Source organism: Thamnophis elegans, chromosome Z, assembly GCF_009769535.1.
Source record: "Thamnophis elegans isolate rThaEle1 chromosome Z, rThaEle1.pri, whole genome shotgun sequence".
NCBI classification, from domain to species: domain Eukaryota; kingdom Metazoa; phylum Chordata; class Lepidosauria; order Squamata; family Colubridae; genus Thamnophis; species Thamnophis elegans.
Genome location: NC_045558.1, coordinates 96,688,222 through 96,703,556, shown reverse-complemented (window position 1 = coordinate 96,703,556; position 15,335 = coordinate 96,688,222). Strand labels below are relative to the sequence as shown.

The 15,335-nt window shown below is 38.1% G+C and overlaps 1 protein-coding gene across 1 annotated transcript in view; it reads right to left on the bottom strand.

The window, feature by feature from the left end:
- RAPGEFL1 (Rap guanine nucleotide exchange factor like 1) overlaps nt 1–15,335 on the bottom strand; it is a 69,147-nt gene that overhangs the window by 26,237 nt on the left and 27,575 nt on the right. The window contains exons 2-8 of the mRNA XM_032237812.1: nt 7,098–7,176; nt 5,562–5,715; nt 5,241–5,338; nt 4,339–4,451; nt 2,504–2,671; nt 1,066–1,163; nt 698–820 (exon numbers count right to left, since the gene is read on the bottom strand). Of these exons, the coding sequence (XP_032093703.1) occupies nt 698–820; nt 1,066–1,163; nt 2,504–2,671; nt 4,339–4,451; nt 5,241–5,338; nt 5,562–5,715; nt 7,098–7,176 (833 nt within the window). The remainder of the gene's footprint in view (nt 1–697; nt 821–1,065; nt 1,164–2,503; nt 2,672–4,338; nt 4,452–5,240; nt 5,339–5,561; nt 5,716–7,097; nt 7,177–15,335) is intronic.

Genomic DNA, 15,335 nt, shown 5'->3' with positions numbered 1-15,335 from the left:
TTGGGTTCTCAGCAACCAGGCTAAATTTATCACCACTTGCACCATCCCATGATCACTTGACTGCATTTTACAACGTTTTTGCTGAAAACTGGTATTTACTTCCAGATTTTGGCAAAACTAGCCCAAAGCAAACAATCAGTTAAATTAATGACCGTGGCATTTGCTTAATGACCACATTTGTTTAACCAACACTGGGGGGGAGGGAAGTAATAAAATCAGGTCAGTCACTCTTGTGCTGTTATTATTGTAATGAAGAAAAATTTGTTAGCATTTCAGTGATGACTGCATGATGATGTATGATGTTTTAAGTCTCTAGTAGAAAAAAAATGTGTCAGAGAACAAGGTCCTAACCTCATCTTTTTCCAAACATTCAGTTATGAAAACATCCTGCTATTTTGAGGTGCAAAATATCAGCCAAGCTTTTCCATTTCTGAAAATTCATTAAAAAAAAAAATCTAATAATGGCAGAAAGTACAGTTCTCCTTGCAAAGTTTGAATAGGCCTATTGAGAAGCTCCCTCTACCCAAAGTAGTCTAGCATTTCAAGGGAACACTCAGTACAGTATAGAATTACACAGAAGTAGGAATCTGAGGCATCTCTGGATGTATATTTAGGTTTCCCAGGAATTCAGTGTCCAAACATATCTGGAAGAGATCAAATTAGGAAGGTTATGTTTGGTTTGGTTTGGTTTGCTCACCTCATGGACACACCAGAAGAGTTCCCAGTGGAAGGCTGTCAGGTGATTTGCTACATCCTCAGCTTCCATTCGGTGGATCTCTGTGTCACCTGGTGACACTTGGATTTCTTCTGGGAGAGGGACCTGCAGAAAAGGTCAAACTGATGGGTATGTTACCAGTAGAAGATCTGGGTATGTATGCGTGTAAATGTGTATTTCCTATAAGCATAGATAAGGGGAATGGAGGGAGAAATATTTACATATGTTGGGAAGCTGGAGAGTAAAAATGAACTGCAACCATGAACACAGCAACTGCAACCACAAAGAGTCATAACGTGAAAGCCATACTGGCATGACAAAGAGAGCAACATCCAAGGAAATCCACTTACCAAGGATGGAAAAGTATCCTTAGTACAGGCAAAAAGATGGCTGTTTATTCCCAAGGTAGTGAAAACACACTCTTCATTAGGCTGTAGCACAGTTTTATCTGAGATTAAGGATGAAAGTGATTGAACATTACTGAATTATCTGGATTGGCATATAAATACCCTCCATAACATTTTTATTTTTAAAACAATAAGGTGGTTGTAGGTTCATGTCCTCATGAAGTCTATAAATCCTCCTTTCAATGAACACACATTTTATGCTTCAATATGTAGCTGGCCCACTTTTTTTGACATCTGGCACCAGTGGAGTTTCTCACAGTGCAATCACATCTGGAATGCCTAAGGTAAGAACCCCTCCCCCCCAAAAAACCATTTGTCCTATCTTGTCTATCTGAACACCCTGGAGAGTTGCAACTGGCTTGGCTTGGGACACCATTTATAAGTATTATTTCATTATTTCATTTTTGGCTTTAGACTTAAGTGTTGAGACTCTCCCAGTCTTTAAAACCAAACTTTAGGCAGAAGGACTTTCACTCATTAAGTCTTCCACAAAGCAGACAAAGGAACAACATACAACTTAACTATCTTCTATTTCACTTTGTTATTATGTATATATGTTGACAGCAGCAAGATATACACAAAAATGGAAGGACACTTCAATTCCTATTATGGACAAATGGTTGCAGAAGTTGATGGAGCTGGCTGAAATGGCAAAACTGACTACTTTGATTAAAGAAAAGAACATAAGTACTTTTGTTTCAACATGGAGACCACTTCTGAACTTCATGCTTGAAGTGGAAAAGAATGAAATTTTGATTTAGGGTTTCACCGAGTAGATTGATAGATCTTTACCGAAATAGCTTGTTCATATGAAAAAGCAAAAAGTTGTGATTTGATGTTAGTGCCTTATTTTACTGCAACAGAGAGAGTTGGAAGTCAATGCTTTTTCTTTTTTTTTCTTATCCTTCTTCATTTCTCTTCCCCCTTTTCCTCCCCTCTGCTTTTCTATTTACTTTACAATATTTTATAACTCAATAAAATGTTAAACTGGAAAAAAGAACTATCCTCTATTTCAACTTATGTTATTGAATAATTAATTAATTATTCATTAATTCACTACTCTGTTTCACTTTTGCTGTACATGTACATTTCCCTGCATACTATGTGACCCTAGGCACTAAGTAAGTCTACTACCTTCTTCTTAGGCCTCATTCTGGTGCAACAAACAAGAAAACCTGAATGTGCTTCATTTTGACCAGGAGCAAAATGAACTTGCTATTGAGACAATGAAAAAGATAGCAGTAAGATGTAATAGTAACTATAACCTGTTGTCCTTTTCCCCTCTTTGACCTTTTATTTTCTGAAAGTTTTGAGTTTCAAGACTGGAAGGATAACCCAAACCACAGAGGTGTCACTATCATTCTTCCTGAGGGATAGATACCTCCTGATGATGCAACAGCCACCAGAATGAGAGCTTCCTCCCGTGTAGGCTGTTCATCAGAATATTGAAGTTTCTCGGTCACTGACGTGAGGATGTCCTGCACAGAGGCTGAGAGGCGGCTGCGGATGGTGACATAGGAATGGTCTGGCATATAGACTCGGCAGAAGACTAGAAAAAAAGGGGAGACAACCAAACTGCTGAAATCTGGAATAGCAAGGGACTTCAGTGATGGCTTGAATCCTATCAGTGTCTCTGAGACTCTGGCCACAGTTAGATGTGATCAAGCCAACATGTTGCATTTGGAAAAGCCTGTAATGTTGGTCCTCCAATATGGAAACAGCAGGAACAGTCAACACTGGTGGAATTCTGTTGCTTCTAGACAGATTAAGGAGTTTCCTAGTTTCATCACTCATCTGGAAAACTATATGTAGGACAATGACAAGGATGCTGCTTAATTCCCTCTCTTTCCCCCTTAAATACAGACCTTGAGACATCACTCATGGCATCTCAAGTTAGACTTCTATCATTTGATTTGTGTGACACTTTGAAGTTTCAACTCGTAGAAAAGCCCAATTTATTAATCCCTGGAACAGGGATTAATCAACATCAGTGTCCCTGTTTGTTCCTGCCCCATTACTGTCTTATAAACCTAACTTGATGCTGCTGAATGATTACTGAGATATTTTTAATTTTTAAAATCTTTTGAACATGCCGACTTAATTTTTAGTTTAGCTCTTTCCTATGTTATCATGCCAAATTCTTAGAATGTAGTATGAAGAAAAACTTGTTTCTGCTTCATTTGGCACACCTTTTTTCTGCAAAGACAGAAGAACTGGAGCCAGTGAAAAGGGGCATTATTGCAGTGTTTTCCAAACTTGGCAACTGAGGTGTGTCAGCTTCAACCCTGAGAATTCCTCAACCAGCAAGATTGACAAACTGTACCTTAAACTAACTTATTATTTGCTTCTCCTTTTATATATATATATATATATATATATATATATATATATATATATATATATATATATATATATATATATATATATATATCTTTCTGCTTATTGTTTTTTTTCTTTAGATAGGTGACATGATTAGAAGTTAGAGAGAAAAGAAAGGAAAACTCTTTTAATAAAGAGTGACATGATTAAAAGTTAAAATAAGTGATAGAAATATGAGAAGGGGAATATTAGTGTATACATTTTCATATAATAAGATGGAAGTAATAATAAGAGAAAATATGGAACAATTGAACAATGATAGACTGCAACCTAATATAAATGTGTATTATTACTAGAAATACATAAGTTGATTGAATGTAACAATTATAATTAACTTTAATAGCTTTATTTGTATTAGAATGTATGACACCCAGGTGCCGCACGGTCCACACACTGATTTGATACATTTATAAAAAATAATAAAAAATATTTTAAAAAACCCTAACTTGACTGCTTTTACTTTTCCCCTACTTTCTCTAATCTCTTATTTTCTGAACTTTGAAAAGGCTGCAATAGAGAAGGCAGAAAAGAAAGCAGAGGTCATTGTAACATTTTTCTTGGGAGACAACAGTCCTAATTGGAAATGCACAAATCCCGCCATAACAATAATTTTGAGAGAATGCCAAACCACATTCTAAACATTCCAAGTGGATATTTTGGTCTGGAAAAGTTGAATGGCAAATCCTGTCTAATTTATTCAAGAGATTGTGTGCATTTGCAAATTTTTGCCAATGGTAGGATGAAATTGTATCGCTTTCCTTATTCAGTTCCTATAAACAAAACTTTAATTTTATTATCTCTTCCACCCCACTGCCAAGGATAATCTTTATTACTTACTTTCATCAGATCCACGGAAAGCAACTCGGGTTTGAAGACATGAATCTATGCGGCGAAAATGTCTGAATAAAGGCTTGACCTGCTTACTGGGTGGTTGGGTTTCTTCAGTCACTCTGTAGCCAGATGGCAAGATTTAGAAGCCAGAAGAGACAGTAACTACATCCTTCAAAATAGCTATGACTGACGCAGTTCACTAAGCTACAAAGCATCCAGTCACATTTTAAGTTAGTGTGTTATGCAAATTTGGCCAATGCGACAAACATCTATGTCCCATTTCCCAATAGGTCCAACAGCAGCTTCAAGATCTGAATCTATGATTTTTGAAATTAAATCATGCAATCTGAGAAATAATTGATTCCCAGTTAGAAATAGCAATGTTTAATCTCCTTCCTGGGAGTAAGATGCTCCTGAAGTATGTAACTACAGGAGAGCTTTAAAAATGGCAACCACCCATAATAGTAGGTAGTCTGTGAAGCTCCTACACTAGAGGTGTTACATGTAAATACCCAGCAGCACCCTCATCATTCAAGCCATTCTATTTTGGACCAGTTGGTTTCCAAGTGATTTTCATGGGCAATCTCATCTAATGTGCATAGCAATAGTCTAGACAAGGTACAAAGGTAATAAGAGCTTTTATATCGAGATAAGATTGTAACTAGCGCACAAGATATAACTCTGCAAAGGACTCCCTAGACGCAGCTTCCACCTGATCCCCAAATATTAGCTTAGAATCCAGGAAGACCCCTATATTATGAATCACTTTAACCCAGGATAGTTTAACCGCATTCAGAATAAAAAATGATATGAAAAAGGCTTCTACGACCACCGTTACTCTGACTTATCTGGATTCAGTCCAAATGGGAACCAAAACTTTCCCATCCATGTTGCCATATTTAACTTACTTGAGTTCCACTGTGTCCACAAGTTGATGTAACTTCAGAATTTCATCTTCCAGTTTGTGGTAGAGGGATGCATCTTTCATGATCAGCAAATACAGATCCTGAAAGTGAAGAGAAAGTTGCTTGGGCCAAATAACTTCAAAGTGCCTAAACAAAGTAATAGCAACTACTGCCCAACGGCATCTAGCTAACCATGAAACTTGCCTCCTTAGACATATGAAATAACGTTTAGAAAAACAACGATTGTGATCTTTTAATCCAGCCATATCCATTTCTTAATTAGTTCGTTCTCATGAAAGCAGGGCAAAAAAAGCTCCGTAATACCTTGATGACTTTGCCAGCCTTCTCTTCTTCTTGCAGAATCCCCTTGAATGTTTCAAGAAAGTGCAGTAAAATGATCAAAACTGCTCGTTTCCGGTGCACAGCCTCGTCTTCTTTCCAGCATGGCGGGGATGGGATTGCTGACGCCGTCATGAAGGTAGGAAAGGCAGGTTAAGGTAAACCCATAGCATGAAGTTTCAGGAAAGAACAAATAAATAGAATGGAGGAAGTATTCCAAACGACAGATCTGGGAATGAAGTGGAATTAATCTGAATCCAGATGGTAATGAGAAAAACCAAAGGAATTTTGCACAACTAACCTGTTGACCTTAATTCCAAATAATCACAAAACTGTAAAGACATACAAAAAATTTAAAGTTCTGAACATTTTGAATTTAAAACTCCCAATTTTGGTTTAAAATGTTCCAAGTTTATCAGAATTGTGTTGTGAGCTTTCCATGCCCAGAAATGTCTCTGATCAATGGGAATGGTGTGAGTGGAATAGTTTCGGAATACTTCTGGAAAGGCTTGAATATTTATTTCAAACACTGAAGATAACAAATACGAAAGAAGTTACCCGCTTGGTAATGAAATGTCTGCAGGTAAACAACCGAGCTCAGAGAGCACCTCGTTTCAACCTAGAGCTACAAATATTGTCTTCTAAAGATTAAAGTGACAGTCCCTCACCAGTTTCCTAAGAAGAGTAGAGTGAAAGCTATATCTAAATACAAGCACAATTGAATTGTTTATGATGATAGCAATCTCTGAAGGATAAATTGCAGAGAGGGCTAAAAGGATATGTGCAGGCCAGATTTTACAAATCATGCAGAATTAAAAGAACAGGTGGCACAACATCATTGTATCAGAACTTTCCTGTCCTCCTTAAGCAACAGCCAATTTTAAAAAAAGGACAGTAATACTGCATGATATAATTTTTTAGTGATTCTCTAGAATAAACTTTTAAAAGGGCATTTGTCCCTTATAAAGAATTATTCCCATTTTTAAAGGCCATTTAAAAAAAAAATTCAATAAGCTTCCTAGAGATCAACTGCCTTTTAAAAATGCTAATCACTCTTTTATGTAACTCATTTAGCATCATTTCTTTGGCAGCTTCTAGCTAATTTTGCCAAGGTCAAGGGATACAAAAATCATACAGCTATGGGCCACATTTAATGACTCCAAAACTTTCACTGGGTGCTGTTCACATATTTTCAATTCATAATGACTAGAAATATGCCTTTAAAATGAAAATTGTAGCTGAAATTCTCAGGAAATTAACCACTTATGCAACAACACCCTGTACAACAGGGTGTCAAACTTGGTTCATCACTGCATCTTCAGAGCATTCGCTAAACCGGGCAGGGGCGGGGCCAGCACGTGAGGCATCCGACCCTTGGGCCACGAGTTTGACACTCCTGCTGTAGAATAACAAAATACAAGAAGATCCAAGAATATGAAAACATGAAAAGTGAAATGGATTTTTTTTCCACAACTCTTCTCCTATTAAAGGGATTTTTCCAAAAGTTTGCAGGAAGGATATTGTTGGTACAGCTGTTGTAGGAACTGCTCCGTGGGCAAAAACAGTGAGTGGGTAAGGACAATATCATCTAGGAGGATATCTAAGAAAAGACAAGAAATGGGGAGAAAAAGAAATTATAATGCAGCCCAGCTCAGAATAAAAGGCTCTACCAATGGTAAGGAACTTGGCTATGGTTAATCTTTTATTAATATTATATTGCACATTACTTATATAACATTCATTTAGCAATGTATCTTTTGAAATTATATCTCTGATATAAATAAATTAATTAAAAATTAAAAAATTCCCCAGTTAGCATGGCTATTGCTGAGAGTTGCAGATCATAATCCAAATCAGGGGTGTCCACCCTTTCCAACTTTAAGACTTTCGGACTTCAACACCCAGAAATCCAACATTGGCATTGGGCCTGAGAGTTGAAGTCCAGAAATCTTAAAGTTGCCGATGTTGAACACCTAATCTAGAAGGGTCTGGGTTGGGAGTTACTACCTCATGTCATCATAATTAGGGCATATTCTAGTGGTTTGTATTATTATTATTATTATTATTATTATTATTATTATTATTATTATTATTTAAAAGAAGTGTCTCTGAGCATGTATAGAAAATAGTTGTGCAATTTTATTGGATACAAACCTTTAATTTAACAGAGAGAGAGAGAGACAGGCAGGTAGGCAGGCAGGCAGGCAGGCAGGCAGACAGACAGACAGACAGACAGAGGCAGAGACAGACTTTGGTGTAATGATTAAAGCAATAGGCTAGAAAACCAGGAAATCATGAGTTCTAATCCTGTCTTAGACACAAAGCTGGCTAATCTTGGGTCACTCACCTTCTCTCAGGTCTAGGAAGGAGGCAATGGCAAACCACTTCTGAAACACCTTGCCAAAAAAAATCTGCAGGGACTACTGCAGGCCTATTGTCAATATGACTTGAGGGCACAAAAAGAAGAAGAAACCCTAGCTTCCACTTATTCCGCATGAAAAATAAAAGGTCATAGGTCAAAAGTACAGATGAAACCCCAAATTCAACTCTAATTCTCTCAAATATTCTTTGGCGCTTATTCTCCTTGCTCACCAAGGTTGCTCTTTCACTTCATTAGTATTTAATGAATGAAGAATAATGGCCCACTTTACCTTTCTTAGAAAAATAGACAAAAACAGAATTCAGATCAAAGCTTAGCACATTGGGAAGATATATTACACTGCATCTGTTAAATGAGGGGGAAGTGTGACCCCAGTGTATCAGAACCAAAGCAGCCTCCCTCTATCTTCTTGCAAGACCAAATTCCATTAAGGAAAAGGTTCCTGTCGCATATATGTGCTAATCGTTCCCGACTCTAGCGGGTGGTGCTCATCTTCGTTTCAAAGCCAAAGAGCCAACACTATCCAAAGACTAAACATGGAAGGCGCATGGAACACTGTTACCTTCCCACCAAAGTGGTCCCTATTTTTCTACTTGCATTTTTACATGCTTTTGAACTGCCTAGGTAGGCAGAAGCTGGAACAAGTTACAGGAGCTCACGCGGCACTAGGGATTCGAACCACTGAACTACTGACCTTCTGATCGACAAGCTCAGTGTCTTAGCCACTGAGCCACAGCATCCCTTCAATTCCATTACAGGAATAGAAATCTCATCCATCAGAAAAGCATCAAGATAGAGAAGAGGGATGGCAAAGACATTTCTTGGCCCAGGAGAAGCAGTTATCAAGCAAGGAAGATGCCTTTGAACTTGAGCACCGAGTCTTAGGAATCCTCCTGGACCTACCATCACCTTTGGGGAGGCTTCCTGACACTTCCTGAAGCATTTAATGTAAATAGGATTTTTGAGCTTCCAAGTGTTTAACCTTTGTAAACCAACATATTAATCACCTTTATCACCTCTCAGCTGTGTTTCCTCTGCTTTTTACTTTGTTTTGTTAATAATTTTATGGAGGATTAATTTTGGTTTTTTAAATTATGCTTATTCTATTGTGGACCATCCCAGGGGTATATATGCTGAGGCATGGACACTAAATAAATATAGCAATAAATAAAAGTAATACAGCCACGGTCCTTCAATTCATATGGTCTTTGTCTAGAACCACAAGCTAAATTGAGGCATTCTGGATTTTTCTAATCACTACTCTGTTTTCCCAAAAATAAGACCTCCCTGGATAATAAGCCCAATCAGGCTTTTCAGCGCATGAACTAAAATAAGCCCTCCCCAAAAATATTGCAACACAGTAGCAGCCATGAGGGGACCATGCTCGCCGTCTCCTGCACCTCAAAAATAATAAGGCCTCCCCAAAAATAAGGCCAATAAGGGGGGATCAAAAGAAAATAAGACCCTGTCTTATTTTCAGGGAAACATGGTATGTTGAGGAAGGCTGTGCCGAGCCTCTACATGTGCCCTGCGCTTACCTGCATCCAAAACAGAAACTCAGTTCAAAAACATTGTTCCTTGTTGCTTGACAACATGCATACATAGCAGCTAATGTTTTTTGTGCCACTTTCTTCTGAAAATACTTCACTCCCACATCTGCTTTCGCTTTTACTGGGATCAAGGGCACAGATGCTAAACCAGAATGTGTATTATTCTGTGTTCTCCATTCGATGCATTTTTAAAAACTTGTTGGTGCCTAAATGGTGAAATAACAGTAGTACAAATAATACTTATAATGCTTCTTTGAAGTATTAAACAGCCTTGGAATGGGATGAGATGAGATCTGGCTTAGAAAAGTACAACGAAGGGAAGATAATGAGTTCTTTGTCGACACTAATGCATACACTCCATGAGAATGCTATTTGCATCAAACATGGTTACTAGGTCATAAGTTAACAACTATCTAGAGCACTTAGAATGTGAACATGGGGAATCCAGTTGGGCGGGAAATGGTTAAATCCACTCTCATCTGCAATTTGAAGTAGCTTCTATTTCTTTTAAGAAAAACAATCATATCAATATTTATTTTCTGTAATTTCAGCCACATTTATTTTGCAGCCCCAATGTAGCTTAATAGGACTGAATTCCATCATATGCTGATTTATCTCACAGAAAACATATTACTGAGGTATTTAATTAATATATTTTATGGGATTGCCTAACATGGTGAAGCACTAAATCATACATGCGTTCACATGATATGACAAACTACCCACACACAGAGAGAGGCAATCAAGATTAAAATGAAGCAAGCTCATTATGTTTTCTAAAATGTCTTTAGCAACTCTTTCCATGTTACTGTATATACTCGAGTATAAGCCTAGTTTTTCAGCCCACTTTTTGGGCTGAAAAAAGCCGCCTCGGCTTATACTCAAGTCAGTGAAAAATTTGCCCGAAATGGAGGAGAAAAAGGGGCGGGGCCATGCCGCTGGGTGACACTCGTGAATGGCCCAGTGCCCCTGTGAGTTTCCCCTCCCTCTGTGTCAGTTTGCCGCGCAGCGCGCACCGCACCATCCCCCCTCCTCACGTTCTAATGTAATGCAGGGCTGTCTTACGATTCCCCTTCCTCCCCCTCCTGCCGCTCTGCAACGATGTCCCACCTCCTCCTTGTTATGGCAAGCAGCCACATAGCGATGTCCCACCTCCTCTGGTACAGTGATCCAATGATAGGAATCACTGTGCCGTGTGTCATAGGAGGCGGGACATCGCTCCCGCGGCTGCACGGGACATCATCATCACAGCGGGACATCAGCATCATGAGGTGAGTGAAGTATTTCATTGAATACACCGCTAGTTTACTGTTTTTCTTTGAAATAAATATTCAAAAACATTATTGGTATCTATTTTTATTTTTGAAATTTACCGGTAGCTGCTGCATTTCCCACCCTAGGCTTATACTCGAGTCAATAACTTTTCCAGTTTTTTGTGGTAAAATTAGGTGCCTCGGCTTATATTCAGGTCGGCCTATACTCGAGTATATACGGTATTCATAATTTTATAAAATTCATTCCCTTCCCCTGGCTCCTTCTCTTACTGCTCTGTTATCTGTCTAAAGCTACACAGGACTTATTTACAATTACAAAAAGGCACGATTTTATCTTTTTTCCGCAAATAGACCAAGTTGATATCACAAATGGTCCTGAAGCAAGTATCAAAATGAATACATTTTCGAAGATCAAAGTTCATACACCTTGAATACACCCCAGAGTTTCAACATTTATCCATGTACCTGCAACATTTCCTTACGACACCACAGCACTCCACCCAGCTCAGTCCAAAGGTACTTAACAGGCATGGGATGATAAACAAACATTTCTAAAATACGAAAAACAGTGTCTTTCCTTAAAATATATGCCAGAATGTAAGGAAGGCATGTAGCTCATATTTCTATGACCTCTCAATTTTAGATTTAGATTACATAAGATCTGCTATTACTAATTACTTCAATATTATTAATTTTAGCAACAGATACCAAAATCTTGCAATGCGCTTCTCCCATATTTTTTTCTTTCCCCCAAAGAGTCAGCTTGCTCTTCTGCTCTTTTGACTTTGCCTAGACTCCTGGGTCTTTTCCCCAAATATTTTTGATCCTTCTGCAAGACAGTAAGTTTTACCCCTCCCTCCTCCCCATCCAGGTCTTCCTCTGGCATGCAAGTAGCGCTACTAATGTTACATATGGATCAGTGGTGGGATTCAGTTTTTTTTTTACTACCGGTTCTGTGGGTATGGCGTGGTGGGCGTGGTATGGCTTTGTGGGCGTGGCAGGGGAAGGCTACTGCAAAATCCCCTCCCTATCCCACTAACCTGCTTTCCAGCTCCGGTCTCCTCTTCAGGGCATCAAAAGAAGATCAGCTAGGAAGCGGCGGGGGGCAGGGGCAGCCTATTTTCCCATTCTCCAAATTACTCAAAATTTCCGCTACCAGTTCTCCAGAACCTGTCAGAACTGGCTGAATTCCACCTCTGATATGGATTCATACTTTGAGAATGAATTCACTTTCAGGGCTCATTTGCATTTCCTGCCTTTTGCAGCATGAAGACAGTTTAACATTTTTCAGGGATCTGTTCTGGCAGATCATCATCTGATTGGAAAGAGTGTGCCACCATTAAAAAATTCAGGTTAAAATAAATAATGAAAACAAAGGCCCAAATTCCCAACTCTGGTCCATCACTCATTGAGGGAGAGTAAATAGAAGCTGGCTTTTCTCCTGGTTGCTGATAATGGATGGGAGAAGAAATAATGTCTGATAATCTATTCATCACTGCCCTGAAACTACCCTTCATTACTATGTGGGAGAGCAGTAGTACTACCCACCTTGTGGCTAAGGTCTTAACGGTAACTATGGTGGCAGCACAGTTTTTGTAGAATTATTTTTCTTATGAATTAAGGATGGGAGGAAAGCCAATTGAACTGGTTGTATGGAAGATCCCTTAATAAATGTTCTGCATAGGAAAGCCAGTTTGGTGTAATCAATAAGGTGCCAATAGACAACGAGTTCTAGTCCTGCCTAGACATGAAAGCCACTCACTCTCTCTCCACCCAACCTAACTCACAGGGTTATTGTGAGGATGAAAATAGGAAGAGGAAGGAGCAGGGGTGGGGTTCAAAGGTTTTAGCAACGGGTTCTCTGCCCAGTTGCTGGGGGAGTGGCCATGGTGGGAGTGGCCTAATCGGCCTCCTGCACCATGGCAGGGGTGTGTGTTTTTGTCCTCCCTGGGCTACGGAGGCTTTCTTTGACCCCCTGGGAGGGAGAAAACAACCTCCCTAGGCTCTGGTGGCTGGAAATTGGCCGGTTCCCAGCCTTTCTGAACTTCCGGTAAGCCTGTTTTTTGCCCTCCCCGTGCACCCTGCAGTTACCTGCATCCAAAACAGGTGGTGTGGGGACACCTGGGAGGGGCAGGTTGGGGTGGGTGGGGCGAGCTAGGAGTGGGATTTGGGGGTTCTCCAAACTGCACAGAATCTTAATTAGAGGTTCTCATGAACTTCTGTGAACCCCCAGCAGCCCACCCCTGGGAAGTAGTATTAGGTATGTTTGCCACCTTGAGTTAGTCTTTCAACATTATAAAGTAATGAGGGAGGAATGAAAAAATCTAAAAGAAGTAATTAATTAATTATGCTTGGGTGAATATATATATATATATATATATATATATATATATATATATATATATATATATATATATGGTTTTTTTTTATTTGTGCTGATAAATAAATAAAATAAATAAATAAATATATATATATATATATATATATATATATATATATATATATATATATATATATATATATTTAAAGTCACAACCCCTGGTATGCCCAAATATGGGAGAAAGGTCACACTTCCACTCTCTGTCTTCGGCTCGCCACAAGAGACCATCCAGACAGAAACCCAATATTTTTTACTGTTGCCTTTTTGTTACATTTGTTATATTTATTTATTTATCAGCATAAATATAACATACATACATACATACATGCATGCATGCATACATACATACATACATACATACATACATACATATATATATATATATATATATATATATATATATATATATATATAAGATTTTTTTTTTACAACCCCCGATATGCCCAAATATGGGAGGAAGATCACACTTCCATTCTCTGGCCTTCGGCTCGTCACAAGAGACCATCCAGGCAGAAACCCAATATTTTTACTGCTGCCTTTTTGTTATATATATATAACAAACATTTGTTATATATATATATATATATATATATATATATATATATATATATATATATATATTTATATTTAAAGTCACAACCCCTGGTATGCCCAAATATGGGAGAAAGGTCACACTTCCACTCTCTGTCTTCGGCTCGCCACAAGAGACCATCCAGACAGAAACCCAATATTTTTTACTGTTGCCTTTTTGTTACATTTGTTATATTTATTTATTTATCAGCATAAATATAACATACATACATACATACATGCATGCATGCATGCATGCATGCATACATACATACATACATACATACATACATACATACATATATATATATATATATATATATATATATATATATATATAAGATTTTTTTTTACAACCCCCGATATGCCCAAATATGGGAGGAAGATCACACTTCCATTCTCTGGCCTTCGGCTCGTCACAAGAGACCATCCAGGCAGAAACCCAATATTTTTACTGCTGCCTTTTTGTTATATATATATAACAAACATTTGTTATATATATATATATATATATATATATATATATATATATGTATGTATGTATGTATGTATGTATGTATGTATGTATGTATGTATGTTGCATTTGTGCTGATAAATAAATAAAGGGAGACTAGTATAGATCTATTTCAAGCTATTTAGCTCTCATCAGCTAGCCATACCCTTACTGGGATTTGAACCTGTGCTGTATTACATATTAAGCAGTTGTGTTAACCACTAAGCCACAAGGTTCTCCTCCTTATCCACTGAGCCAGGGAAATAGGAATATATTTAGTGTCACAATCCCTGGTATGCCCAAATATGGGAGGAAACATACTGCTTCCTTTTTCTGTCTATCGGCTCGTCACAAGAGACCATCACGACAGAAAGCCATTATTTTTACTGTTGCCTTTGTTACACACACACACACACACACACACACACATATATTCGGCAGGGGAAGTGACTGCTTTATTTTAAAGCAATTCTAGAATAATTCAACTTTGATCAGAACAGCAGCAGAGGAAAATAAGCTGCACTATTCCTTTTGATGAAAGGAAAACAGCTGGGAGGAACAGGGTTTTGGTGTGGAAAACAGCTTGTTGGAAAGTGTCTGCCATTATAGGAAAAAAGTAACTGGGGAGAATAATAGGAGAGAATAATTGTGGCAAAAGAAACAGAAAAAAGATTGGGAGAATAAAATGTCTTCCCTCTACTACATCTTAATTTCAGAGTCCTTCTTAATTGCCTGCAAATAAGTAAAAGAAATTAAGAACATTGAGAAATGCACCTTGCCTCCTACATCACATTTTGTTTGATGTTCAGCCAAGAAAGAACAAATCATTTTAGTGTACAAATAACATTAGTGCCCAAAGCTTTATAAGCATCCATCCCTTAAACTTTTCAATTAACATGAATCCAGCACTTCACTTCCACAAGATTAGGGGTTGAAAGCAGTCTCTGTCTCTGCATCTTGCTTCCTTTCAGCACCTAGCAGATTTGGTTCTTAAAGGAGAAGAGGGAGAGAGAGGAAATTCATTTGAAAATGAAGATTCATTCATAACTAATAGATTTATGTTACGAAAAGAAGCAGCAAGCTGTTATTATCTCCTCTTTAAGCAAGGAATA